General features: G+C 54.7%; 11 protein-coding genes across 11 annotated transcripts; 5 read left to right on the plus strand and 6 right to left on the minus strand.

Annotated features, from left to right (window-relative positions):
* Positions 1 to 172: 172 nt before the first annotated feature.
* On the minus strand, positions 173 to 1,356 carry BGZ61DRAFT_525279 (uncharacterized protein; the record flags this gene model as incomplete). The annotated part of the gene is made up of 4 exons (XM_046252735.1): positions 173 to 569; positions 618 to 791; positions 848 to 981; positions 1,030 to 1,356. The coding sequence occupies 4 exons, from the start codon at positions 1,354 to 1,356 to the stop codon at positions 173 to 175; spliced, it is 1,032 nt and encodes a 343-aa protein (XP_046111871.1).
* Positions 1,357 to 2,006: 650 nt separating this feature from the next.
* BGZ61DRAFT_337013 (family 4 polysaccharide lyase) lies at positions 2,007 to 3,684 on the minus strand (the record flags this gene model as incomplete). Its single annotated transcript, XM_046239016.1, has 2 exons — positions 2,007 to 3,376; positions 3,429 to 3,684. 2 exons carry the CDS (start codon positions 3,682 to 3,684, stop codon positions 2,007 to 2,009), a joined length of 1,626 nt encoding a protein of 541 aa, XP_046111872.1.
* A 1,388-nt stretch (positions 3,685 to 5,072) lies between these two features.
* BGZ61DRAFT_437612 (uncharacterized protein) lies at positions 5,073 to 5,867 on the minus strand. The gene has a single exon (XM_046244147.1). It carries the CDS (start codon positions 5,636 to 5,638, stop codon positions 5,210 to 5,212), a length of 429 nt encoding a protein of 142 aa, XP_046111873.1. The 5' UTR covers positions 5,639 to 5,867; the 3' UTR covers positions 5,073 to 5,209.
* Positions 5,868 to 6,291: 424 nt separating this feature from the next.
* Positions 6,292 to 7,370, minus strand: BGZ61DRAFT_582331 (uncharacterized protein). Its single transcript, XM_046256283.1, has 3 exons — positions 7,203 to 7,370; positions 6,916 to 7,013; positions 6,292 to 6,863 (listed from the first exon to the last, which is right to left on the minus strand). Exons 1-3 carry the CDS (start codon positions 7,225 to 7,227, stop codon positions 6,552 to 6,554), a joined length of 435 nt encoding a protein of 144 aa, XP_046111874.1. The 5' UTR covers positions 7,228 to 7,370; the 3' UTR covers positions 6,292 to 6,551.
* Positions 7,371 to 7,374: 4 nt separating this feature from the next.
* BGZ61DRAFT_437614 (uncharacterized protein) lies at positions 7,375 to 8,863 on the minus strand. The gene has a single exon (XM_046244148.1). It carries the CDS (start codon positions 8,576 to 8,578, stop codon positions 7,658 to 7,660), a length of 921 nt encoding a protein of 306 aa, XP_046111875.1. The 5' UTR covers positions 8,579 to 8,863; the 3' UTR covers positions 7,375 to 7,657.
* Positions 8,864 to 10,291: 1,428 nt separating this feature from the next.
* On the plus strand, positions 10,292 to 12,357 carry BGZ61DRAFT_437617 (uncharacterized protein). Its single transcript, XM_046244149.1, has 3 exons — positions 10,292 to 10,465; positions 10,531 to 11,561; positions 11,614 to 12,357. The coding sequence occupies exons 1-3, from the start codon at positions 10,429 to 10,431 to the stop codon at positions 11,899 to 11,901; spliced, it is 1,356 nt and encodes a 451-aa protein (XP_046111876.1). The 5' UTR covers positions 10,292 to 10,428; the 3' UTR covers positions 11,902 to 12,357.
* Positions 12,358 to 12,927: 570 nt separating this feature from the next.
* On the plus strand, positions 12,928 to 14,139 carry BGZ61DRAFT_9057 (uncharacterized protein). Its single transcript, XM_046257201.1, has 2 exons — positions 12,928 to 13,917; positions 13,985 to 14,139. The coding sequence occupies exons 1-2, from the start codon at positions 13,144 to 13,146 to the stop codon at positions 14,039 to 14,041; spliced, it is 831 nt and encodes a 276-aa protein (XP_046111877.1). The 5' UTR covers positions 12,928 to 13,143; the 3' UTR covers positions 14,042 to 14,139.
* On the plus strand, positions 13,991 to 16,128 carry BGZ61DRAFT_9082 (uncharacterized protein). Its single transcript, XM_046257203.1, has 2 exons — positions 13,991 to 14,710; positions 14,759 to 16,128. Exons 1-2 carry the CDS (start codon positions 14,237 to 14,239, stop codon positions 15,731 to 15,733), a joined length of 1,449 nt encoding a protein of 482 aa, XP_046111878.1. The 5' UTR covers positions 13,991 to 14,236; the 3' UTR covers positions 15,734 to 16,128.
* Positions 16,129 to 16,522: 394 nt separating this feature from the next.
* On the plus strand, positions 16,523 to 18,061 carry BGZ61DRAFT_488610 (putative acyltransferase; the record flags this gene model as incomplete). The annotated part of the gene is made up of 2 exons (XM_046250123.1): positions 16,523 to 17,252; positions 17,310 to 18,061. The coding sequence occupies 2 exons, from the start codon at positions 16,523 to 16,525 to the stop codon at positions 18,059 to 18,061; spliced, it is 1,482 nt and encodes a 493-aa protein (XP_046111879.1).
* Positions 18,062 to 20,735: 2,674 nt separating this feature from the next.
* BGZ61DRAFT_525286 (uncharacterized protein) lies at positions 20,736 to 21,833 on the plus strand (the record flags this gene model as incomplete). The annotated part of the gene is made up of 1 exon (XM_046252736.1): positions 20,736 to 21,833. One exon carries the CDS (start codon positions 20,736 to 20,738, stop codon positions 21,831 to 21,833), a length of 1,098 nt encoding a protein of 365 aa, XP_046111880.1.
* Positions 21,834 to 22,979: 1,146 nt separating this feature from the next.
* On the minus strand, positions 22,980 to 24,878 carry BGZ61DRAFT_336951 (uncharacterized protein; the record flags this gene model as incomplete). Its single annotated transcript, XM_046239011.1, has 1 exon — positions 22,980 to 24,878. The coding sequence occupies one exon, from the start codon at positions 24,876 to 24,878 to the stop codon at positions 22,980 to 22,982; it is 1,899 nt and encodes a 632-aa protein (XP_046111881.1).
* Positions 24,879 to 27,442: the final 2,564 nt, after the last annotated feature.

Genomic DNA, 27,442 nt, shown 5'->3' on the forward strand with positions numbered 1-27,442 from the left:
GTTCGTGGCCAATAACTCGGAGCTACGTGTGACTCCGAGGACATGTTGAGAAACGAACGAAACAAACTCAATGTAAACCACGGGCAGAAACTAAAGGACTAAGGTATCGAGAATGACACATTGCAGATAACCTCACACTGCGACATCATGATCGCCTAGCATGGCCATTATCTCACTTCCAATTCGTCAAGACTGTGTCACCCTGCTTGATCCCGGCAGCAATCAGTCCGTAGTCCCACAGGGATTTTCTCTTCGTTGCATCCCTCGCCTCTTTCGATGTCTCAAGCTCATCCGTGCCGTTCAAGTATAGTGCCTTTCCCTTGGGAGCGTCAACCTCAAAGCACAGTCGTAACACATCCCCAGCGCTCTTCCACAATGGACGCATGGCACCATTCGGGTTGAACTTGACTGCCAGGTAAGCCATCATGGGGAGCATAAACTTGATGTTGAAATGCATCGCAGAGCTGCCCCGTCGGGTCAGGTCTGAGCTCATTGCGCCAGGGTCCAGCCCAACGACTGTGATGTTGGACAACGCTGGGTCTGTTGCGATGCGGTTGGCAAGTTCGTGCCTAGGAGCGGTAAGCTTATGTTGAGCATGCTGTTATTGGGGTACTTACATGAGCATGACGGCACAGAGCTTGCTCGCTCCATATCTTCGGAAACCTGTCCACCATCCATCGCCATCCTTGGGAGTGCTCCAGGTCCCCTTGGCGAGCTCCTCCACGCTAGGAAATAGCGTGGTGCGGCCCTTGTACGGCTCGCCACCGATGTTATTGCGTTTGTCGTCAATGCTGAAACAAGGTGTCAGAGATATTGTGATACATAGGTTCTATGAGAAGATACTCACTCATGGGACCAACTGCCAAGGATGAGAACCCGGCCCTTTTCCTTGTCCATGCTCTGGAGAAGCATGAGAGATAGCAACTGGTTCGCTAGGTAGTTGACATGCCAGGTTATCTCATAACCGTCTGCCGTCATGTTCTATCCTGGTCAATGCATAATTCTCCTCCGGTGGAACAGAAAACTCACAAGTTCCTCGTGGTCTTGATAGGCGGCATTGAGAATAAGCGCCTTGATTGGAGGCAACTCCCCTGCTGCGACCCGGCGGTTCAGCTCGGTTGCCATCTTCCGAACACTGGCTAGGGAGCTGAGATCCAAGTCCACGATGTCATGCTTGTGCGACTTTGATCCCGACTTGAGGACAGTCTTAAGCTGTGTAGCGGTTGTTACTTTGCGGACCGTGTAGACGCCGGTGTAGGCGGCAAGCTCAGGCTTCTTGAGAATGCCGGCAACAATGGCTGAGCCAAGGCCTCCATTGGCGCCTGTTAAGAAGATAGTGCCTTGAGAAGATGCCATGTTTCCCGGGCCTTTTCTTTAGTTGGAATATTGATTATAGCGACGGAGGGTATTGGAAGTACTTAGAAGCATGATCAATGTTCTGTAGGCCATGCTCTGGCACTTATACCCTTCCACCGCTGGAGACATGCGAGTACGCTTCGGTGTAATTTGATTCGCCAGTGTCAGTGTTGAGCCACTCATTCCACCAATTCCCGCAGTACATGCAACACACGCACTAACAAAGGGCTGAGGTGAGCCACTTTACTCACAACTCCGCAAAGTCCGACGAACACCATCATGACTTGGCCAAGTGGATCCGAAGCCTGCTGCTTAAGTTTATGTTTTGCCTTTCTTTTCCATTTTCGGACGAGCCGCGTTGGTTCATTGACAATGATCCAATCGGAGGCATGAACCTATCGCCGGTGTCTCGACATCGTGCATGCTTATGATGGTGATGGCCCTACACATGATCTGATATTGGTACGAAAATCATATTCATAAACGTCATCAATTTGAAACGGAGGAACTGGCTCGGGCATGCCGGCTTTAATTGAACAACAGCTCTGCTATGTAACTTATTCGGTTCTGGCATCTGCCAATATGTACATGATTGAAGAGAGAAAGAGTCGTACTTGCAGCATTTAGGTCGTCGCAGACAACACATCAGCCTAGTAGAACAGCTCAACAGCATCGAAGATGAAGTTGGGGTTCAAGTAAGTGTCGCCAGTGCTTCCGGAGATGACATCGATGGTAATTGTGTTGGTTCCGGCAACCAAGGTACCAGCGGGGATGGTCGCATCGTAGACTTCGCCGAGGCCACGATAGGCACCGCGGGTCACACCTCGGGAGTCGATCTTGGTCGGCGCGCTGAAGGCCTTGGTGAAGCTGCCGGCCGTGACTTGGGGGCGGCCACTGGCGAAGGCGAGGGTGGTTCCGATGCGAAGGGTGGCAGCCTTGGAGATGGCGGAGCTCAGGGTGAACTTGATGGTGACGGGGCCGTTGACGGACTTGAAGAGCGCCATGGGGAACTGGCCAACGGTGCTGGATCCGACAGTGTATGTGAGCGGGCCCCAGCTGGACATGCGGCTATCGCTGGGGTGCATGCGGAGCTGGTTCGCAGCGTTGCGGAAACCAGTGGGCTGGCCGTCCCAGTCGCCGATCTGGAAGACAGTGGTGTGCGAACCGGTGGTGATATCAGAGGTGGCGCTGATCGAGGACGAGGTGGTACCGCCGGCCGAGACGGTGACGCTCTTGGAAGCAACCTGGAGCTCGGTCTGGTAGAGAACCATGGTATACGTGCCGGGGACCATGTAGGGAGAGGTGAAGGAGCCCGAGGACGAGGCGGTGGTCCAGTACTGGTAGTTGGAGTTGTACCAGTGGACCACGGGGCTGAAGCCAGACTTGACTCCAGAGGCGGTACCGCTGACCCTTCCGCGAGCAGAGTCCGCAATGTAGTTGGAGATGGAAAGGCTGCTGAAGAAGCTGAAGTCGAAATCGCTCTTCTTGGGGATGCCGGAGCGCGAGAAAGACAGGACATACGGTCCGTGGAAGCCCTGGCGGTAGGACTCGGTCTGGGCGTGGTTCGAGTTCATGTAGAAGGTCAGGGCGCTAAAGCCGCCGTTGTTGTTGGTGTTGATGTCACGGAAGAAGGGGCCGCCAGAGCTCTTCTCGTAGGAGCGCGAAGCATGGGGAACTATACAGGCGTGGATGTCATTGGCGCTGCTCTGGAAGCAGTATGAGTCGGTGTCGATGAAGCGCTGGGACGAGTAGAACTTGGAGCGGGTCTGTCCGCCAACGTTGTAGACGTCGGAACCCTCAATGGCAGTGCCGCTGGAGGTGTCGGAGGCTTCGCCAAAGGGATACTCATCGGGCAGCTTGGATCGGTCGAGGCGAGCAATGTACCGCAGCTCACCAATGGCAGGCTCCGAGTTGGTGTCGGTGGCCATGTAGATGTTGCTCTCGCCACTCTTGAAGACGTAGTAGTGGGTTAGATCGAAGTCGCTGTTGGAGGCGACACACTTGACCTTGATGTACGTGCCTGTGGAAGTAAATTAGAACCGTCATCAATTGACCTCTTACAATGGACATACTGCTGATGGTCGTGTACGAGACGGTCGCGGAGCCCAGGCCAGAGGCGATGTGGGACGTCTGGGACGAGTACTGGTACTCAGTGCTGCGGTACTTGAGCGAAGTAATGGAACAGTCACTGCGCTTGATAGTGACAACGAAGCCATTGGAGCTGCCCGTGTCTACAACATAGCTGGCGGTAGATTCCGTTACGCCAAAGGCTGCCAGAGCCGGGACGGCGCTGACCAGAAGCACGGCCAGACTTTTCCAGGAAACCATAATGATGGATTTCCGGTCACAACGCAACTAGGCGGTGATGACTTGCAGGGAGGATTGACAGAAACCGGTTCCTGAAGGAGGAGACAAAAGCGAAGCAGAGGGAAAGGAAACGAGTAACCACGGGCCAAAAGGGAGGTCATGGCAAGTTGACGCTGACAACCCGCTGTATATATGCATCGCGTTACCAGCGAAGCCATGCTTGGCTCCCAGCACGATGGTCCTTCGATATACGGACATGCGGGCACTGATTGGAGGAGAAACAATGAATCGCCCGGTTGGAGGGTATGGTGAAACAGGAGGACCACGTTGAGAATCGGAGAGTGGGCGCACGAATCAACGGATGAACAGGGGTCAGGTCAGTACCGGCATGGAGCGGGAATGTGACGCTGACACGGGTTGGAGGCTGAACTTGGCAATGAGCGGGCTAACATGGAATAGGTCGCCTAACGAGGAAATTTACTTGGCATAGGCCTCGTCAATAATGCTATACCTAGGGAATATTACGGACGGGAGTCTGTTGGAAACGCATCGTCGCGCAGTATTGTCAGATGATGGAATACGCGGGGCTGTGGAGTACTCCGTACGTACCGGTTTATTCCAGGCCTGCTCTTCCTGTTCGGGGGCATCCTGTCTTCCGTTCCCGAAGCGGCGGTGCGATATTGCAACAGGGGTAAGTAGTAAGCTTTCGAAGACGAGAGTCACAAGATATACTCGCCATTAATTGTCCCGAATCTTCCGGCCCCGCTACGAAGTCGAAAGAATAGACGCAGGGCGGTGACGACGATCGGTTCACCGGTGGGGGGTTTCTCGGAGATAGGATGTTGCAACGTTCTCGCTCAGCACCCACAGTCACCTCAACATGGCGATCCTCCGTCGGAGGGTATGCTCATTTGGCAGGAGCGACAGCTAACGTCATTTGCTGCTCGAAACACGAATTCTTCGATACCATGTGGCGGAAATAAGATTATAAGATGCGAGATGAAGGACCCTGGCATAGGGTTCGAAATAAATTTCGATCTAAGACCTGTTCGCAAGCGGGGATACTGGTGCTATAGCTAATTTGGATAGAGCTAGATCCGAGTAGTTAGTTGGTGTTTTGCTGGTGCCGTATTTCCGGGTTATAAGTTAGCGTGCCTAGGTTTAAGTTGCTCAAGACCACAGAAAGCATATCACGTACGTCGACCAGAAGAAAATGAACTTGACATGTCGATACGAGTTTGTAAAAACCTCAATAGTCTAGGATACCATGGCGAATGAATTTAACCTCCACAACAGCAGAGTAAACACACTTATCAACCAAGAAGTGGAATGTTTGGGAAGCTTTTGGCAGAGTTCACGAAACAATGGATACGAAACATTGGGGGTTGTTTGAGATCGTCATCCCAACCCCCAAAGAGAGGCGATGCACTATGCTTGATTGACATGGTCCCAAGCTAGGACGAAGCTCCTCGCTGGATATTGACCCGAACTCCTAAGCGCCGCATCGTGCGCACACCTTAATGTCGTAATGCCCCCTAAGAATTACTCAGACAGCAACTAAGCACACCCATAATCCGAATATAGACAACACCACCGTCTTGCTTTTCGAGGACCTCGTTCCAGTACTTGAACCACTGGTACCATTTCCATTGCCATTTTCATCGTATTCGACCGCGAAAGTATCCGCCTTGCCCGACGGAGTGCATCTCGTCCCCGCCGCGCACTGGATCTCCTCGCTCCACTGCCCACTGGCACACCGCTGCCACGAACTTGTCATGCAGTTCCACTGACCCTCCGAGTCGCACGCCGAACCGACTTCCTCGGCCCGGCGCACAAGGGGGTTGTGTTGGGCGGTGAAGGTTCTAGCCAGGCCCGAGTTGGGTGTTGCCAGGGACTGGAGAATGAGAGATGACAGCACGAGCGCAGCCGTGACTAGCATAGTCGCTGAGAGCTGAAAGTTGCCGCTGAACCGCATTTTCGCAGTTGGTAGATCCGGCTCCGGAACCGGGAGGATGATCGGGATCGGCGCCGATAATGTGTGGGGAATCGGGGACGGAACCAAAATGTTGAGGCAGACCGCTTATTGACTCCAGGAAATGTTCGCGTTTGAGGGCCTTTAGTTTGCTACAAAAGACAAAGAAGTTTTGGACGATATGTGAGAAGTTACAGAATGACCTGACGTTAAATAAACTGGCCCTCTTATACCGCCTTCCACCTTTTTGCTTGAGTGAATTCCTGTTGATGCCCAGCGCCATCGGCGCCGTGGGTAGTGGGTCAACCCCGGACGTGGATCAGTCTCATTGGAGCACTGGTAGGGTAGCAAGCGACAATGGTGAGATGAAAATTTAGGGCGAGACATCAGTGCCGTCATTCTGTGTCATTTGGGTGCATTATTGTCTGCCGATGTGATTGTTTGCATAGAGTTGGGCTTGGTTGGTTAATTGGCCATTAGTTAGGACGAGCTGAATTGATGTGCGCCTATGAATGCTTGAGTTAGGCTGCAAGGGACCAAGATTCAGACACAGATGCGATGAACGATAAAACACAAGAGAAGGCATGATTGAGAATGTCAAATTCTCCGATTTAATTATGAAGGAGATCTACATATTGTCTTCAGCCCCGAGCTCGTGCGTCCATGACTTTGGAGTTGTGGACGGCGTCGTGGTGGGGCGTGAAATCGCCATGAAATCCACCAGGGATATCCGTACATTTCCATGGATGAAGTAAACCAATCAACTAAAACACACACCCGAAGAAGGAAATATTGTGTCTCTGCCGCCTTGGTGCGCCCACCCGTTTTCCTGTTGACCCCACAACCCAGAGATTCCTGATCTCGATGTAATCCAAGCAGGTAACATCCGCATCCACCGCAGCGACAATGCACCCACTTAGACGTTGGCGTTGGTATCCGATGCGGTGGTTCGGGCCGGGAGACGGGTGACTATCTCCATATTGCGGCGGGGTCTATGGGCCCTGTACGTCAAGACCATGAAGACCACGACGGTGATGATGACCGCGAAGATGAAGCCTCCCATGGTGGCAGCCACAATCAGAGATTGCTTTCGGGCGACGACGTCCCTGGAGGGAACCATGGTGGTCGCATTGAGACGGTCGACGCCGCGGAACTGGCCCTTGGCGGAATCCATTGTAAAGTGTTGTTGGTCGGAAGTTGAGAATGGAGAGCGCTGCTCGTGTTGCTTCTAGCCAACCGTCAGTATCGTACATTTGCGCAAGGGATGAAGAGGATCTTACAGGGCTGTAGGGGTAGTGCTGGTGGAGCGGTTTGCAAGAGTGATGGTCGGAGTAGTGGAGAGTCGGTTCAGGTCGTTTCCACAAGATGCCAGACCTTGCTGTGATGATTGTGATGTCAGGTTTCCAGAGGACACCGCACCTCTACTTATAATCGATCCTCAGCGGTGGGAAATGTCCATGTTTGCTGGTTTCGCGACCGACATTTCGTTGGCGGTTTCATTCTTTGTGGTGAGCTGCGCTAGAACGGCCTCTAGATGCAGCCACCAACATGCCTGGGCGCAACTCACCGTGAAGTTCTACCTGACGTATCATATTGCACTTCGCAACTTCTGGAATACCGGGAACTGTCCCGGCACACTAAGCCTCTTGGCTCTTGACCGGGCTCATAAGCGAAAGAGGCGTCTGGAAGAAGCACGCTTGAAACGAGCACAGGCAAGGGTGTTGGATAAAGATAGAACTGGTCTAAAATGTCTTATTGAATTACTCATTACGTCTGACGAGGCGTCCCAGCGCTTGGTACGCAAGCCTTCTCTCCGGCTATCTAAAACCCCTTCCAATGCGTGACAAAGAAAATCCTGAGGATGCGCCGTCAAGGATGCTGTGTCATGTGTAATTTTCCTGGTCGCCATGCCCCTTTCCATTTCCCATTTCCCATTAATCCCAATGCTTCGTACTCAAACATGGCATGCTCTAATGCATCGACTTGTTTCGTAAATCATCTCGCAATCTTGGAGGTGGTAAATCAGCGGCCAAAGAAGGTGCCGTTGATAGGGGGGTAGGTGGTATGCCACTGGCCGTCGTCGTACGTCTGAGGGGTTGCAGACGCCTCAGGGACGCTAGACATGCTGATGGCTGAGGTGACGAAGGTGGTGGGGATTGTGGAGAAGGTCGTCTGCTCAGTGGTGATGGTTGCCTGAGTGGTCTCCTCAGAGGTCGTGGCGTTCGGTGATGCAGTCTCAACCGGGGCGGTGTACTCAGAGTTCTCGGTGGTGGTGCTTGCCACCGTGACAGAAGATGTCGACTCAGCAGTAGACTCAGTGGTAAAGCTTGCTACCGTGACAGAAGTTGTCGTCTCAGTTGTCGATTCAGTGGTTGCAGCCGAGCTCTGTGCCGTTGGGGCTGGCTGCACATAAACCTGGGTGGTAGGCTCGGAGATGGCGATAGAAGTCGCGTCGGAAGCCTCTGTCTGAATAGTGGATGTGGAAAGCGACGTCACGCTCTGCTCTTCGGCCTCGTGGGAAGTCGAGCTGGTGGAAGTCGTGCTAGTGGAAGCAACGACTGTGACAGTAGTGACGTCCTGGTTAATGTCGATGATAGAGATGGTCGTCCGGGTCTCCTTGGTGACAGTTCTCGCTGGAGCGGTCTCAGTGGCTGTAGCGGTGATAGTCTCCGCCTCCCCAGTGCGGGTGATTGTCTGAGTGACGGGATCGTCGGTCTTGACAACTGTCTTGACAACGGTTACAGTACTCTCATCGTTCCCATCGCCACTTCCTGATTCAGATGATCCTGAATTGTCGCCGTCACCTTTGCTGGGTTCCAAAGGCACTACTGAGTACTTGGGCTTAGAGGCGGGCTCACGGACCACGATCACAGGCCTGGGCAGAGCAGTGACGGTGGTGTAAGAGGCGGAGAGGGCCAGAAGAAGGGGAATGAAGCCGCGCATCTTGGCGGGGCTTCTTCGTCAGGGCGGGTTCCACGAGTTGATTGTCGATGAGTCAGATTTCTTGCAGTAGTTTGTGATGTGTGTTGGAGGTGTGTTGGTGTTGAAGAGCGGGTCTAGCGCGAAACGGGCGAGTGACGTAGGATGAATCTTGTACAGCGCAAGAAAATCACTGTCAATCGCAGCCGATGTAATACGAAGACAATCAACGGATGCAGTTGTGGGTTGCAGTTGCATGAATGTGAGAGAGAGGTGAGAGAATACGAACCCAGGTTTCCTAGATTCGTTATAACAGGTGCAATTGAGATGGCTGGTGAAGCTGCGAATTGGTGGTGGTTGGAGAGCCGGGGTTGCGCTAGGTCCCGTCCCGCGTGCCTGAGTGGCCCAATTTGGTGCAGGGGGCCGTCCGTCAGTGGTTCAGACGCCTGTGATTCAGTGGAATGCGCTGCGGTTGGGTGAGCGGTACCGCGGGAGCGCTAGGTGGGGGGTACTATCGGAAGTTGCGCATGCGCCGCGACCGGGGTTCTTCACCAGCCACCCAGAATCAGGTGAACCAAGCGATCTGATTGGCTGTGGGTGATTCGTGGCGGTTTAGGTTCATGGTGCAGAAAGTGAAAGGGCGACGCAAGCCCCATTATCCTTGGCAGCGGGACGCACAGGATGCAGATGGTACATGTCAATTGTGCTAAACTTTCTAGATGCATGCGCGTCTGTTGTGCGCTGTACGGTACCTGTCCGCCGATCCCTTGGCAGGCATACAGCAGTTGTGAATCAGGGTCATCGCTGCTTCGATGCGAGCTGGAATTGCGTAAGTTTCAGTGGCGGTGCGTCGTCTTCCGAGCGGCGCGAAGGATTTGCGAAAGGTGGCTGGTGCTCCGAGTTGGGGCGCGCCGGATGGGGTCATAGACTGGGCCCACCCCGTCATGGGGCTCGCTCTGGCCGCTGGGTCTCGACTGATTTTCGCAGCACACTTTTCGGTACATTGGGCTGCATACAAATTTACAGTTATGCCTTGTACCTTGGTTTTGGACTAAGAATGACCTTCACTTAGCCTAACCCTTCCCTGAATGGGTTTAGAAGCAGCGTCCCTGCGTCACCAAGGCCACAGACCACCCAGCCCACTGGCATTCTGGCTTCGTGCCTCTCAGCTGAGGCGTTTGTGGGGAGACGGGATGATTATATCCAAAGCCCAGGCATGTAAGGTTAACTTACTCCATAGCAAGAGGCACCAAATGCAGAGTGTGGCGTTCTGACGCTGCATGGAACGATGCAAGTTAAGTTAAGAATAGGCTTCTGCTCCTGCTGTGCTCTGTACCGGATGGTGGCAAGGTTTACCTGCCAAACCACTGGACTCTGGAACTGTAGCGACGGTACGTCCGTCCATGTTGAAAAGTCCGAGGATATGGGGGCAAAATCGATTGGTCTCGTGGACCTGCGCCTGCACATGAGACGTTGTGATGACGTCCAGTGGCTCTGGGCTGTGGTAGCTGCTCCGCCACGCCTCTGCGCGAAAGCGCCAACATCCGGCCATGCCCAGTATGTACGTAGCACACCCACAATGCCCACCATCAAGGCTGAGCACTGCAAGCGGCTCGGCGTTCTGGATGTCGCCCAACCTATTAAGGCAGAGTTGTAGATACCTAAGCAGCCGTCTATCCGACCCTGCCTACTTAAAATAGAGAGCCGCGCACCTCTGCGAGATCCTGTTCTTGACTCTTGCAAAGCAGCCCACCTCCGTCCAGCCCGTTATATTCCCCTCCCCCGCACACGTCAACGCGACGACGCACTCGACAGCGAGAAGACCCCTCCATCCCACAGCTCCCGATCTGACCCAGCACCAAAATCCCGCGGTCATGTCATACCAAGGCTACGGCGGCGCACCTTATGGTCGTGAGTATTTCCACTCCTCTCAGTCGCAATCCTCCCAGTCGCAATCCTCCTAACCACCGCCGCAGAGCCACCCCAGCAAGGCTACGGCCAGCAGTATCCCCCGCAGCAGTACCCCCCGCAGCACGGCCAGTACCCTCCTCAGCAAGGTGGCTACCAGCAGCCTCCCCCCCAGCAACCGCCCTACGGCGGCTACCAACAGCCCCCGCCGGGCCAATATCCGCCGCAAGGCGGTTACCAGCAGCCTCCCCCTCAGCAACCGCCCTATGGAGGCTACCAGCAGCAACCTCCACCTCAACAATACGGCGCGCCTCCTCCCCAGCAGTACGGCCAACCGCCTGCGCAGTATGGCGCTCCTCCTCCCCAGCAATATGGCGCGCCGCCTCAGCAGTACGGCGCACCCGCTGGGCCTCCTACGCCGGCGACGTTGGGCTACGGCCCGCCCCAGATCATTCAATGGGACCCCAGCGCGGATGCCCAGGCGCTGCGCAAGGCCATGAAGGGATTCGGTACAGACGAGAGGACCTTGATTTCCGTCTTGGCGAACAAGGATGCTTTGCAAATCGAGGCCCTGCGCACGGCCTTTGACCGTTCGTTTAAGCGCAGCCTTGTAAACGATATCAAGAGCGAGACCAGCAGCTGGTTTGAATTGGCACTGGTTCAACTTGCCCGCGGCCCCCTTCTGGCCGACGTGCACAACTTGCACGATGCTATGGTCGGTGCTGGCACCAAGGAGCGTATTCTCAACGACGTGCTGCTGGGACGATCAAACGCCGATATTCAGGCCATCAAGAGCGCCTACTACCGCACCTTCCATGACAAGCTCGAAACCGTTGTCCGTGGGGATCTTAGTATGAAGACTGAGAGGCATTTCATCATGGTCCTCGATGGCAAGCGAGCCGAAGACTCCGCTCCCGTCATCCCGCAGCAGGTCGACGACGACGTCATGCAAATCTACAAGGCCACTGAGGGTAAAATGGGCACCGACGAGATCTTGGTCTGCAGCATCTTCACCAAGCGCAATGATAACCAGATCCGTGCCATTGCCCACACCTACAAGCAAAAGTTCAACAAGGACCTCGAGAGAGTCATCAAGAGCGTGAGTTTAAAGTACCCCGCACGTAGTTAATACTTTACTAACTTTCGTCTAGGAATTCTCCGGTCACATGGAAGATGCTCTGCTCTTCCAGCTTCGCAATGCTACCGACAAGTATATGCATGCTGCCAAGCTCCTCGAGGACGCCATGGCCGGCATGGGAACCAAGGACCACCTGCTCGTCACTCGTGTTATCCGATTCCACTGGGACCGCGCCACTCTCGCCAACGTCAAGGGAGCCTACCAACAGCGCTACGGCAGAAGCCTGTCAAGTAGAATCAGTGGAGAGACATCGGGCGACTATCGGAAGGCGTTGCTTGCTGCTATTGGCGAACCATGGTAATGAACGCAAGTGTCTCGAACACAAAAAGGACCTTGTCAAAGATATCATGATTGGGTGGGAATTGCATTTTTACCACAGTGTTACGGTCGCTGCTATGGAGGACAGGCGTTAGGGAATTTTTGATACCATGAACCACGGCGTGTGTCTTACAGCTGCGCATTGGAGTGGAGATGCTGGGATATGGATACCAATGGGTGCGACGTCAAGTACAAATACAAATCCCACAGTGTTACACTCGAAAAACAAATACCCCCTTCTGATGTCTTGTTATTTTAACGTGGTAAAACATGCGTCATTCAACTTTGGCAATTTATATGCTCTCAAGCGCGAACAGAACAGATAGCAACCCAGCTTAGTTAGGATAACGAAGATTCTAGGCACCATGTCACTGAACACCTAGCTTAACTTGACGTAACATATTTGCAAGAAATATAAACCTAGGTGTGAGGAGTCCAGTATAGCGTTGTGCGGCGAGAGCTCACAGAGCTCACTCTTTCTTACAGTGGGTGTGTAGCACGATTCCAAGTGACGCAGCTAACATGGATTGACTGATCTTTTCGGCTTATTAGGACCGCTGCATACTTAATAGTAGTGTTGATTTTTTTAGAAGACAGAAGGGGGGGATACAGATACAGTATTAATTGTTAATAGCTGTACTATTTTAGCCGTAATAAACACAATAATATTATTAAAGATAATAAATAATAATATAAATTAATATTTAAAAATATTTACTGTAAAACTTATTTTAAAATAGAGTATATACAGTTATAGCTAATAATATAATATCCACCCACTTATTTATATAACTTAGGGAGATAAAAGATATTAGTCTGATTTTAAGTTTTTAAAAGGTAAGTATAAGTAGCTTTACAGGAAAAACAAGCAGTGTCAGCATTCTTAATACTGCCTGATAATTTAGGCATCAAGCTAAGCTTACAGCTTGTGATTGGCTATATTGTGTGGGTCCTAAGACGCTAATAAGCCCGCTAATAAACTTATAATCAAGCAGCATCTCCTTTTTTCCCTGCACACCCTTTTTCTCCAGCGGGCGATTGAACCCATTGCCTTACCTGTTTTAGCGGCTCACTGAACGCGTGCCGCGCAGCTGCTCCCGGAACGAGAAGGCGCTATATCAACCTGCCTCGAAAGTGCAGATTCAGATCGCACTTGCCCAGCTTGTTTTATGTTACAGATGCATAGTACCTTCCTCAGGGCTTTTGTTCAAACTCGGTTTTACTTATGATCACGGAAGCAACGCCTGGACTGACGGTGCCATCCATTGAGAAGCTCGTCACATCAATCGCATCCCTGCACAAAGCTGAGACGAAGCTCGACAGCAGTGCTGGGCGCAAAGGAGTCGCGCAACCCGTCGCGCAACCCGTCGCAGCGCGGTTCAGATCCAAGATGGCTACGCACGCGGCCTTTCCTTCCTCTGGCGGGCCTGGTCAGAGTGTCGTCAACGGCGTTATGGCGGCTGTTTCGCCCTCTCCTTCGCCCAATGTTTCTGACTCAACTCTGCCCAACAGCGCGCCAGCATCGCGTCCAGCTTCAAGCGGCTCCCGTCTTTCGGCGCCACCCGTGACAGCATCGATGGCTGTGCCGTCTCCATACATGCATGCCACTCATGCTCCTGGATCTCATAGCTCACCACCGCTACCTCAGCATATGCCACATAATGGTTTTCCCTATCAACCGCAACCTGGTGGCTTGCAAGCTCCCCCTCCTCAGCAAGCACATCCTTATCACCACCGTGCGCAACACCTCCCTCATCAACAACCCATAGGACCGCCTTCCAACTTTGCGCCACCTCCGCCACCACCAGTCAGAGGAGATGTTCCCTCACCGAACAAAGGGTTGACATCGCCAACTGCAACCAACACCGTGCAGGGCTCGCCAGAGTACCATAACCTCGTGAACATGGTCTCGGCGGCCAGTCCTGAAACCGTTCGTCAGGTCATCAGAGATCGATGGGAGAAAGCGCTTCTGGGTTCACAGTATCACGTTGCATTCCTTGTAAGTCCACCCGGCTCTTCCTACGCTCTATCGCCACAACTCTGTTTGATCCTCAAGTCTTGTTCAGCTACGTTCAAGCGGCTCCGTCAAGCACTCATCTTTCATGCCAACTGTAGCATTTTAGTTGTTCTTTATCCCCACCTCCACATGTTCCTGATTCACGCCGGATTGTAGCTATTTCTCTTCTGCTTGAAACCCAATCGCGCTTATCATCTCGCCGAGATATCGTCACAGCTAACATGTAAGATAGTTGAATGCGACTATACACCAAGCCAACGCTGAGACGCTTAACCGAGCAGTCAAGGACTTTGGGAGCAATATGGTCAAGGTGTCAAAAGAGCACATAGTGCGACATCTAAGTGCCGAGGACTTTGACGAGGTGGCCGACTTGATACTTGCCAAGGTCAGTCCTGGCTTCTTGGACAAGGCTCTTGCTCGACGCTTCGAGACAATCCCGGCGCGGCAGCTGGTCAATACATTGGCACGAGCGGAGCGCCTTGGATATGACGTTCAGGATATTGTCAACGAAGAGCACGTCATGCCGTCTCTGCATTCCCTGGTTGTGCCATCTCTTCCTTCAAAGCCTGTTCCGTCACAAGCTATTCCATCCCAGTTCATGGCGCGGCAAAATGTTACTCCACAGCCTGGTTCGAGAGAGCCTATAGCCACACAGCTAGCGGCACCGCAGGGCGCCGTGGGCGCACCTACATTCACGAGTTCTAAACCAAAACCAGGTGGTATTGTGCACTGCGTCTGTGGTTGGCCTTGTAGCTCGACAAAGGCGCAGGAATACGTAAGTAACCCCCCTTCACGAACGATGCTGAGTGCTGACAACCCGCAGCATTGGAAGAAAAGTGCCTGTCACAAAATTGAGGACACGGACAAGGTGGGGAAGGATCTATGCCCTCATTGCGGATGTCGGTTTATCAGCGGCAACGGCTTGGCCTATCATCAAAAAGTAAACGTTTGTGGAGCATATACAGAAGAACAAGCAAGGAAAATGATGATCGCCATTTCCGCCTTCCGCAAAGAGAAGCAGGGCCAAAGCGCTGCTTCGCAGGCCCCTTCGCAAGACTCGCCAGCCTGGCGTCAACATCAAACCCCTCCAACTCAGGGAACTCCCAAACCGGGTTGGACGACACCATCGGGCGATCCGTACTCGAAGCTTACACCCGACCAACGGCGAGACTTTGAGAAGGAGATGAATGAGGCTGAGGAGTACTATGGCGGGTTGATGAGGCAAGCCATGGAGCTTCCGGAACCCGAACAGGCAAAACAGTTGGCGAGCTTAAAGAATCGATACAACACAAAGCAGAGCGTGACACGCAAGAAATACGGCATTCGACTCCGTGAGAGACGTAGCAAGGCGCAGCTCGACGCCCAGCGAAGCCGTCTCTTTGGAACGCCAGATGGGACTTCGTTATCAGGGCGTGATGATGATCCCCCTGCATCCAAGAAAGCGCGGACTAGCGAGGAGGGTCAATCCACCGTCACAGCGCAGGGTAATAGTAGCCAGGGTGACACGCCACGCAAAAGGATTCCGGTGGCCGAGATGGGTGGACTGTCAGGATCATCTGCAACGGCAGAACTAAATGATCCTACTGTTGTATCGACCCAGCTGCACCAGACACAGCAGCCCGGCCATACGAGTGGGCAAGCACCGAGCCACGTTCATCCTCCTCGGCCAGGGATGCCCGTGGCCAGCGGGACTCGGGATGAACCCATTTCTTTCGAAGATATTTCAAGTGACTCAGATACTGATACTGATACTGATGATGATGACATCCCTGCGTCGCTTCCTACGACTCAGGGCTGAAGGACCGCAGGGTGTCGGAGGTTGGCGTTTCTAGTTTTGAAGCTATTAAGGTGGAGGATGCTTGGGGCAATTCTCGGATCTAAGGAAGCATGGAGTTTGAGGCCCAGGCGAAAGGAGCTCGGCGGCTGGGAAACATGCTAACGATTTTGGACTGAAGTCTGCCGAATATATTTTGGGTCGTCGGAACGAGAACATTAGGAAGGGATGAAGGTTGACGTTCACTCGAACAAACAAGGTTCTAGACTCAATCATCCGTCGCTAGTTCTAGCTGGGGGTTCAGACTAATATATGTGAATCAGAACTATTGAGTCTAGCTCGCCCGCCATTGGTCCCGTCTTTGCCTTACTATCGGCATCCCAGCCTTTCGAGGAACAGTCCACTCGAGTCGATCAACTCAACAGCGAATTTGCAAGAAATGCGACAAATTGATACCCCGGATGCATAGCGAAACCACAAGCCAAAATACACACCTGCTAGGTGTATTCTTCAGAGTTTCTGAATGGTTGATTATGATATTTTTAAAAAAGGGCATCCGCCACATTTGAGTTTCACTGACAAAAACCCAGGGGGTAGGATATCAGCTCCAATTGAAGGGAGAGAGTGAGACAGCCAGGCAGCCAAAAGGGAGAAGATGTAGGCAAATTTAATGCCATTTATAGTTAAGGATACTATGCATTCCAGTGGCGTTTGGGTCGAGTATGTTGAGCTGTCGTCCCTTTGCTCTTCACGCCATCCCCGAATCCCGTCTTCTGTTCCCTACGAACACCTCATCATCACTGCTGCTATACGATGACCTACTCCAATGAGCAACGCGGCTCTTTGTTGAACGATGACGTCAATGCCACCATCGACCAAGGCCAGGATGTCTCCCTCGCAAAATGGACCGAGTTCCGATTTCCCCCGCTGCGGCTCCTCCTCTTCCGTGTCGCCTGGTTCCTCGTTCCCAGCTTTCTCCAGAGCCGATATATGCGTGAGCACGTCCGCCCGACGAAACTGGGCCCTACGGCCTATCTCGACGGTGTGAGAGGCGTTGCTGCGCTCATTGTCTCCTTCGGCCACTTTACGAGGCCAGGCTACGATACTCACATTGGCTGGGGGGTCGATGGCGGAAACTACCAATTCATGCGTCTGCCCTTCTGTCGTCTGGTGTACAGTGGAGGGGCCGCTGTAGCCGTCTTCTTCGCCATCTCTGGCTATGTCCTCTCGTATAAACCCATACAACATATCCAGAACAGAAAATGGCACACCTTCAGCACCGAATTGAGCTCCATGGCCTTTCGGCGTGCGATCCGGCTTTACCTGCCGACTACGATTAGCACGGCAATCATCGCCTGCATTATGCAAACGGGTATATTCGAGCGGACCCAATCGATCGAGAACAATAGAACATATTTTAATTACAACGTTCCCTTTCACATTCGGGCACTTCCCTCTGCATCCGAGGAGTTCACGCGCTGGGTCGATGTTGTTACAGGGGCGTTCTTCCCCTTTAGCTGGGACAAGTATGAGCCATATCAGTGTAGGTTACTGCATTTGCCTCGGTTCCCCCTTCAACTCCATGCTAATCAAACACTAGGGTATGATGGTCATTTATGGACCATCCCTATTGAATTCCGTGGCTCGTTCTACTTATTCGCTGTCATTTTGGCAACGGCTCGCCTCCAGACTAAATATCGGCTCCTTACTGTTGCGGCCATCATATATTACGGCTACATATGTTCCAGATGGGAATTCATATTATTCCTCAGCGGCATCCCCCTCGTTGAGTGGGATCATATTCGCGGGGCTCACATTCCACCTTCGGTCCTAGGAGCGAAGGAAACCACCCCCTCACGATCAACATTGAAGACAATCTTCTGGCACCTGGTCAGCGCCCTGGGTCTCTTCTTCCTGAGCCAGCCTGAAGAGGGAGGTGAGACAACCCCTGGCTGGGCTTACCTCACATCTCTGATCCCAGAGTGGTGGCAGGTTGAACAACAACGCTATTGGCAAAGCGCCGGTGCTGTCTGCTTCCTGTTCGGTGTCGCCCACTCGCCATGGTGGCAGCAAGTCTTTACCTCACGCATTGCTCAGTACTTAGCCAAGATTTCATACTCTATATACCTTGTCCATGGGCCAGTGCATCTGTTGATCTGCATGCCCTGGCAGAAGTTTGTGTGGGATCTCACGGGCGTTGAGGGAAATGCATTCCACGTCGGATACGTCTTGGGCGTCTTGTTCAGCATCCCAATGGTTATTATGTTTGCTGATATTTTCTGGCGGGCTGTGGATATCCCTACAGTCAAGTTTGCTCGATACGAGGCCAAACTCAGTGTTAAGGTCCACTAGAACACCTCCGCTCATTGCATGCAGCTTTGTCGCTCCTCGCAGCGCCCTACGTCAGGCGTACGCTTGGATCAGGAGGCAGTCGTGGCTGCAAGGTAAAAAGAAACACCGGGTATCCGGGAGCTATGACCGACACCGATCAACACTTCAGAAGCTCCAGAGCACTCAGCTCGTGGCACTGGTGGGGGGATGAAATCAGCCTAGAGACACAACCGACCTCGCCTAGTTCTGCCGCGTTTCGTCCAAGGCTCCAGAGGTGAGAGCATGGTGTGGGTAGCAAGGCGAGATGCGACTGTGCGGGTGGCGGAATGATGTAGTTGTGCGTCGAGATGTGTGTCGAGTTGACGAGCTCGAGCATGTGGGCGTCCAAGTTTCCGGTCTTGTATTATACTTGAAGCTAGAAGCGTCACATGGGCAGCGAGAGGGCTGGGAGAGAGGTCCGCCAAGTCTTGGCTCGGCATCCGAACGAACCGGTCTAAGCTGGTTTGGTTGATGATGGCCGTAGACATGGATATGAATATGGATGGATGGGGAGATGGAAATTCGCCGCTGAGGGGAATCTGGGCGAACGGGCTGAGCTGTAGTGGGTTTCACTAGCATGCAGTCGGGATATGGCTGTCAGAGAAGTTAGCGGCTGCAAGTCTGGGGTCAAATAAAGTAAAGTAAGTAAAGTATTCGCAGCTGTCATTCGCGGAATTGACGGACGGGGAGTCTAGAGCTTCTCCGGACGTCCTCGATCTTGCGGTCCGGTGTATCATCTCCACTTCGCTGGGCACTCTCCACCGCAACATTCCTTGTTCGCTTCTGGCATCACCAACGGGCCAGGCATGGGAAGCGCACACCAGGACGACCGGGATCAGACCGGGACGGACGAGGTGCAATCGGGGGCAGAAACAAAGCCAAACACCAAGACGGAGACGGAGACAGAGGCAGTGTCGGGAACCGAGATGCCTTCGTGGTGGCCGCGTGGGCGCTTGTCCTTTTGGCGAGACTGCGACTCTGGGCCACGTTTTGTTGCGCGATCCCGTCCCCTTGTGTGTTTGGAGAAGCTCGTGCGTGCGTTTGGAGTGCCTCGTCTGTTTGGCGCACCTCGTGTTTGAGGTGCCCGCCGCGATGGAACTCTCTCGGTGACCATCACAGATTAGAAACTGACGGGTGGCACCATGACCGGGCTACGCGAGCCAAGACGGGCTCGCACAGAGCAGAGCAGAGCAGAGAGAGTAGAGCACACACTGAGAAGAAAGACCCGGACAGTTCAGGGCTGGGGTGTCCTCTTCTCTCCCCAGCCAAACGGTGAAGCGAAACTCGACAAGGCAAGGTGGCAAGGTCGCTCGTATGAAGCCGAGACGAGACAGGAAGACCGTCAGCAGCGCGTCCAACACCCGGTCATGACCGCATCCGCGCGGGGCTCAGGCTTCCATTTCCTAGATCCATTTCCTAGATCCATTTCCTAGGATCCATTTCCCTTGGATCCTCGTCATAAGCGGAATTCTTTGCGGCTGTCACCCATCCGCGATGCGCGACTGGTCCGTCGACCGCTGGCGCCGGCGCGGGTGTTCCCTCCAGTTCCCCATCACCCGCCTCGCCCGCCTCGTGTGACAATGAGACAATATGAGAGCGACGGTGGGAGTGACAGTGGGACCGGGGTCGTTTCGCTCGTCGGCTTTTGGGCCAAGAGCACGTTTGGCGTGTTTTGGATCCGGCAGCTTGAAACGTCAACCGCCCCGGCCCGCTTGAATGGGATGCGCGCGATCTGCTAGTCACGGGGAGCTGAGCTGCTGCAGAAGCTGAGCTACATACGACTAGCTACTGAAGCTGAGCTGCGAACTACCCCCTTGGTGCTGGAATCGCCACTTCGCCACTGTTGATCATTCGCCAATCACTGGCTTGCCGTTCTCTATCCGCCTCGCGCCTCGCGCCTCGTGAAGCCTACAAGATGGCGTCGACGGCGCTGAAACCGCCAAGATGCGGTTCGTCTGTGCCCCGTTCGGGCGTCTGCAGCGCGTCCTGCGTCATGACTGGTGCGCCCTGCCAAGCCGACCCTAGGCCTTACTCGGGGCTTTGCAGGCTTTGCAGGCTTTGCAGGCGTTGCACGGCCAGGCGCTGCACGCGAGAGAGCCCAGGATCAAGGATCCAGGGGTCTATTCGCAAGCCAGAGTCCTCCAGCCCAGGGGAAAAACTCCAGCCTCAGGGCCGTCCAGGGGCATCCTCCCTGACCAGGACAGGATTGCCAGACTCGGTCGGGGTTCCCTCACCAAAAAAGACGCCTGTCCAGGGGTCAGCCAACCCACGCTGTAGTTAGTTGACGACTCGACAACCCGTCTGAGAAGGAGAATGTGACTGTGACTGTGTGAGAGCGTCAGAGTGTGTGGATCTCCGGTTTCTGTTGCCGCCTTGTTGATAACGTCCCCGTGGGCCGCTCTAGTGACGCCCTCCGGTTTCGATTCCTCTTGTTCCTTTCTCCCCATCTGGCCGGACCAGCATTTTATGTTTCTTCTTCGTCGATCAGCGTTTTGTTTTGTCTCTCTACCCGCCGCCGCCTATCCTCTTTTCCTTTTCCCTTCTCCTTTGCCAGTTACAATAACACCCAACCTCTATACCCCCTTGAGTCTGTCTTGTCTTGTCTGGCCTGCACACGCCCACATCGTCAACAACAACAACCTCTACACCACCTACCATGGCCCCGATCCTAAGACCAGCCAGTTTCGAACGCATGGCCGAGGCCGGCAAAGGATCCCGCTCCTCGACGAGCCGTCCCTCACCAACCTCGCAAATGATGGTTCCAACACCGCCGCCTCCGGGCCCTCTTTCAACGGTCCTCATCGGTCCCAAGCAGCAGCGCTTCAAGGTCAACAAGCGTCTTCTCTGTGCCTCGGCGTCCTTCTTCAGCGAACGCCTCCAGGATCCCTCCCAGAGCCGGCCCATCTCGCTCTGGCTCCCCCGCGAGTCGGCTTCCATGTTCGCCCTCTTCGTTGAGTGGGTTCACCTGGGGCCTCGCTTCCGCCACTACATCGACGATGCCGTCGTCAACGCCCGAGAGACTGGCGACCAGCACCTCCGTGATTTCCACTGGGCCATGATCCGCCTTCACCTGTTCGCGTCTCACCTCGCCCTCCACCGCCTGCAGGATCTCGTCATGGACGCCGTCCAAGACCTATATCTCCGCCGCGACTGGGACGTGCCCCCGAGCCTGATCAACTTCCTCTACACCGAGTGCGAGGACCTCGCCGCCATCCGCCTCCGCCGATGGGCCGTCGCCATGGTTGCCTTCTCCTTCAACGGCGGGCCTCACGGCGACTTCGACTCCCAGGACCTGACCGAATCGGAGCCGGCCCGCTTCACCGACCTCCTCGACCAGCTGCCCGAGTTCTCCGCCGACTACGACCTGCACATGCGCAAGATGCGCGAGTCCGGCCTCGACATCCGCTTCAAGAACCCGCAGCTCCGCATCCCCGCCAACCGCCTGCGCAACGACGAGCGCGCCTTCGGCTTCCGCCAGTGCTCCTTCCACTCACACCGTGCCACCGTCGGCGAGCGCCGCTGCCCCCACAACGGCGGCGCCTCGGCCAAGTTCCACCGCATCCACCACTCCGTCACCGGCACTCGTGGATCGGTCGTGGCGGGGCTGTCCACTCCGAGCCGGAGGAACCACGATATCGTTCCTCCGCCGCTGTTCTCGGGGCGACTTGACGAGGACGAAGAGGGAGATGTTGACGACGCCATCTCCAAGGCCATCAAGCACGTGAGGTCCATTTCCAGTACGCTGAAGACATGAAGGGGGAGTATGCTTGTACGAAAGCAAACCCCCCGAGACGGACGGGGCAGGGCCTTGGTGGCTTGTAGCTCTTCCTCATGAAGGAAGCCGATCCATCCCCTTGTCGTCCCGCCAGACACCGCGAGCCCGAGCATGTCGCCTGAGGCGACCTCGAACTCCAACACGGTGCTGGATTCAAAGTCCTGCAACTATGCGGTATGCCTGACTAGTCGACTCACCCACGACCTACAAGAGCGGCTGGCCGCCTACCTTGTGTTGCCGAACGGTCAACCTTTGTTGGCCAAGGCGAAGTCGTCAGTTGACTGCGACCCGACGCCGATTCCGCCTTGGGAGTCAGCGTCTCGGTATCGCTCATCCAGGGCAAGTAGGTAGATTATACATTAGGTAAATAGTAATTCATCAAAAAGATAAAATCGTCTAGAAACCCAATCGTATCATATAGTGAGATAAATGACATTATCACGGAACGGGACAAGGTGGAGAGAGATTGTGTCAACTGTATAGTATTTCTCGTTCTATAGACACTACTATCCTGCCCCATTGATTTGGATTCGTCTTCCCCTTTCCTATCCAGATAGGGCTACAGGTATACCAGTGTCCTCATCAAGACTAGCTTCCAGGAGGAGTGATTGCGCACTCCTGCACACTACCGCCAGCACCATCTGGCGTCCCTCTTGGTGGGGAGAGTGGTGGCGGCGGCGGTAGGGTTGAAAAATCAAAAACACGACACTGAGGCTCTGTTGGCCTGCTAGCTGATCATTCCATCATATCATATCATCATGAGTTGTAAATCGTTCCGAATCCAAAAAAAAAAAAAAAAAAAAAAAAAATAAGGCCCTTGATCGATCCGAGCAAAAAGGCAAGCCATCCAATCTGACGAGTTCACCAAAACGTGACTCGGGTCACGGGGAAGAATCCGTTTCCTGGCGTAAAGAAGAAATGCTGAAGAGTAAAGAGAAGCAATAGTAGGCTGTCGTCGAAAGCTCGCTGCCGTCTAAGGTATGCATCATGTTGGGGGTATGGCATGCGCCTTTTGATATCGATGGCGATGACTCCGGTCTCATATATGGTGTCGATGTACTCGTGAATCTCGTGAGACAACATCAAGAAAGAGCAAATGTACAAAAGAAAAATTTAGTAGCGTTATTAAAGCGGCGACTCGGATCGTCGCCGAGGTAGGCCCCGGCGGCGAAAGTCCTTGAGGCGGTCGTCGATGTAGGCAAGCCGGGTGGCCAGCGATGAACGCGTCACAGGGCCACTGTCTCCGGATGGTCGAACAGTGTTGAAAGGCCGGCGAATCGACCCCATGTCGATGCTCGAAGAATGCGTTAAGCGATTTGGAAAAGAGTGACTTGAGTTTGTGAGTGAAAAAGGCGAACCCAGCCGTGGGGGAGCCTCGACTGGAGCCGCCAACATGGCCAATTGGGGAGGTTGGGGGCGAGAAGCCTCGAAAAGCTCTTGGAGGTTCGCGCGAGGGACAAACAAGCTGTCTCTCTCCTCCAGAGAGGAAGAGCTGAATTCAGGCATTGCCGGTGCAGTGCTGGGCTCCTCGGTGGCAGAGGTTGGATCCACCCACAGATCGGATCCAAGACTGGGTCGCTTGATTCTGCGAGGCTCCAGCAGCGGCTGCTTCGACCGTCGTTTCTGCGTAGATCGACTGCGGGTGAGTCTGACGGGGGACTTCAGAGCCCGGCGCGGTCCGGTTGTGTGACTTTGCCTATGCAGGTCTGAATCGATGACGAAGCTCGAGGGGAGCGAACTTGAAGAGCTTGGGCCGTAGCTTCGAGTGGTAAATGGCGACGCGAGCGGGGCACCATCAGACTCCAGAGGCTCGTGTCCAGGGAAGGGAGGAAATGCCTCCGTGTAGGATGGTGGAGGAGGGAGCTCCTCGAGTTGAGGAGGGTCAGGGAGCGAATTGGTGAGCTGGGCCAAAGGACCCTGCAGCTGCATCGACTCCGACGTACTGACGGCCAACGACATGACCATGTCCTGACCAGAGAATACCGAGGCAGAGCGGCGGCTCCAGAAGCGAGCCGCACTCTTTCCAAAGGGGGTTGGGCTGGGAGCCAGGTACTGCTGATTACGTGCTGACGTCCTCGCATTAACTTTGGAGAGCTCTCTGAGATGGGCTCGGGTGGCTGCACAAGTATGCGGCCATTGGACAAAGGTGCCGGAGCGCTGCGCGGTTGGTGTTGTGCTACCGCTTTTGCTGTCGGCAATTGCCTGCGACTTGGATCCTTTCCAGCTCCTCTTTGCCTCCCGCGCAACACGCAAGCATACACCGTGTGGGGGGATCCCGCTCTTACCGAGCCGAATAGGTGTAACTTTGGGATCTTGCAGGTACATCATGTATGTAGACCACAGGTGCTGGCTCATTGGCTTGGTCCAAGGTGCCCTCCTCAACTTTCCTCTGGATACTGCACTCGGTTGCGCCTTGATGGTCTTGTCGGCATCTTCAGCCGAGGGCAGCTCGACAACGTGATCGCCTTGTTCTGTGTCGGGGCTGACACATCCATTCAACTCCTCGGAGCTGATTGAGAAGTAGCTGAGCAGGGAAGTGCTGGTGTGTGTTGAGTGCGCAGTAGAAGGACGGCTAGACTCGTAGTCTGGGCTTGACTCCAGGCTGCTGATGGTCGAATCGAGAGACCATTTCGGGAACTGCTTTGGGGACAGAGAGGGTACGAGTCCGGGCGCAGGGGTTTTGGGAGGCGAGAACATGCGCTCTGGGACAAGAAGTGGTGTCAAGGGCATGTCGTCCATGTCGCTCAGCTGGGACAACGGGTACATGCCACCATCCATATCCTCGTCGAGCACACGGGGCTCTTCGATGCTCGGGATGGGGATATCTGCAGCCGCTACTGAGGCGAGAAACTGCTGCGTGGGCGCGGTAAGATTCGACGCATTCCTCCTCTTAATTCGGAATCGAGGTCGCGGAGGGGATGGCGGCTGCGCATCGCCCTCTGCCGTAGGCTCAGGGGTCTTGAAGAGAGCATCGCAGCAAGCGCCTCGCGACCAAGCGGCCGCGAAAGGTTGCAAAGGCGGCATGTTGGAGTAGGAGGTATGCGGTTGCGCAGTGGTGTCGCGCAGAGCAGGCGGTGTCGCAGTATAAGTAGGCGAGGGTAGCGACGATGGCCGGGGGCAAAAGGAAGCAAGCCGGAAGTTTCGGGGCGTGACAGTAATGTCTTAGATCTTGTCGCCGTGCCGCTGAGTGTTGATATTGGGAGAGGTTGGATTGCGATAAAGTTATAAGCAAATGTCGAGTGTCGGTGACGCAGAAGTAAATCTGGGCGTCGTGGAGAGGTCAAATCAGTCGACCAGCTCAGCTAAGACGTGTAGCTCGCTCGTTTAAGGTGCCGGGAGGTTGGATAATAGGCGGCGAGGAGAACAGAGGTGGCGCGAGAGCGACAACAGAAGGAAACGGGTGGTCGTCGCGAAGCGTCGTGGGAGCAGTCGAGTCGTGCGGGATAGTGTTGGCTATGTGCGAGGCAAGACAGTAGAGTAAACGGAGCTGTTTATTGCGTCGCCGTCGTTGTGGTGTTGTGGCTGTCGTTGTGGTGGTCGTCGCCAGCAGTGGACGGAGTTGCCGGTCGCAACAGTACTCACTCTTTACTTGCGCGCGCTCTGTCGCAGCTGTGTTATCCAAAGTCGGACGGGCACAGACACAAGTCGACAAGAAGTCGACAACGAAGATTGAAAAATATCGACAGCTCAACTCAGGTCACCCGGCCGGTAGACGGCGCAAAGGCACAGAGAGGCACGGGACACAGGGGGGGATGGGCGCAAACGAAAGACTGGAATGGGGAAGAGGTGAAGAGGAAGGGAAAGGGAAGGGAAGAAAGGCGACGGAGTGAAGGTGGGTGTGGCGGGCGGGAGGTGTGCGGTATGTATGGGGGACCCTTCGTGTGCTGGTTTCCCACTGGCCGCTGGGCTTCTGGGGAGTCCTCACTAGGCCGGTACCTACCTGAGGTACCTAGCTCGACCCAAGGTTGGGTGCTGTGAGGCCGCTGGGACACGCCTTCAGCACACGCCCGGGGCCGTCGCAAGGGCCGTCCAGGTGGGCCAACAGCGAACAGCGGGTGGCGCGAACCCTACCAGTGTATGGAGGTACTTGTGGTACTTCGTTCCTGGCTGCCCGCTAGGTGCCCCCACTAGCACTCCCCCGGGCCAGGCCCTCTCCCAGGGATTACAGCGGTTGTAAGCGGGCTGCCAGGTGGTGGACGAAGTGGAGGGCCATGGGCTCTCGAGGTACCTTGCCGTAGCAGCTGTACCCGGCACCCTCTGGCGTCTTCTCCCCCGACAAGCCCCCCCAACAGTCGCAGCAGCTAGCGCACACGCCCTGGACAGAGTCCACTCCGGCAGCGCCCGTCGCAAGAGGCGATCAATCGGCGGTCAGTCGCTGGAGGGCACGTTCGACGATGGTACGTGCTGGCGGGGAGCAGGGGCCCTGATAGTGACGGACGGGATAGGTTTGGCTCTCATAGTTGGAGCGCTCAGGGCACTCAGAGCACTCACAGCACTCACACAGTTCGAGAGTCCAGATGGGAGGAGAAACGAGGCGGTGGAATGCAGGACGGGAGACGGGAGCCAAAGTCTGGGCCAACCTGAAGCAGTAGCTCTCTGGTTTGGTCCCCGAGAGTGTGGGTGATGTAGTAGGCTGGAACTACTTACGACATGCAATGTACAGAGTACTGAACCATTGCGTCCCGAACACCTGCGTGGTCCGCGCCGTGCGTTCTGCAACTCTGCACACGTCCTGGGGCTTCTGGGTAATTTCACAATCAACCCCGTCCTGAATAGGAAGCGGCAGTATTAGACTTGGCCGGGGCCGCGCATACGCAAATACGTCGCACGGCTAGGCGTGTGGGAGTGACCGTGGGAGTGGCTGTGGGAGTGGCCGCGGGACGCACCACGACAGCCGGAGCTGCATATTCATACAGGTTAAACAGCTCCACGACCAGCAGCGGCAGCAGCAGCAATAGCTCTGCTCCGCATGCCCTGATTGTCGCCTGTCGTTGGGTGGATGAGGGCCAGTGGCTCAGCAAGCCCCCAGACTACAGCAGACGCGTTGTTTGGAATCGAACGCGACGAGAGCCGGATTGGCCAGTGGCTTTTGTTGTTATGGTTGAGAGTGAGACAAAAAGCCAGCACAGCTCGGGTCCCAACAGGCAAAGTCAGGTCACTTGAGGTAACTTTTGGGCGCCCCGTTGGAACTGGGGCACTTGGCACCAGCGAGGGATACAACGTAGGTAGTATTCGTCGTGTCCGTACGGAGCAGCTGGCGATGGACTCTTTCGGGCCCAGAGTGGCTGGTGGAGCCAACAAGCGCCTTACCTTGGGTAGGGCGAGCCTCTTGGCCAGATTCACGGCCACAAGCCAATCCGGCAAGGTGACTGGATGGGCGTCCGGAAAGTTTCCAGCGTGTGTGAAGCGGGAGGTTGGCTCCAAGACGGACGGCCAACGTTGGGCTAGGGTTGCTTTTAGGGTCTTGAGGCGTGTGGAAGCTGGTCTGCTATTGACCTGGGCCAATTGTGGATGTGATGTGCGAATGCAGGTCGGCGGCAAGAGAAACAGTTCCGGCTGAGTCGCTGCAGCATAAGTAAGGTAGCCGG

Source organism: Ilyonectria robusta, assembly GCF_021365365.1.
Source record: "Ilyonectria robusta strain PMI_751 chromosome Unknown BGZ61scaffold_1, whole genome shotgun sequence".
In the NCBI taxonomy this organism is placed as follows: domain Eukaryota; kingdom Fungi; phylum Ascomycota; class Sordariomycetes; order Hypocreales; family Nectriaceae; genus Ilyonectria; species Ilyonectria robusta.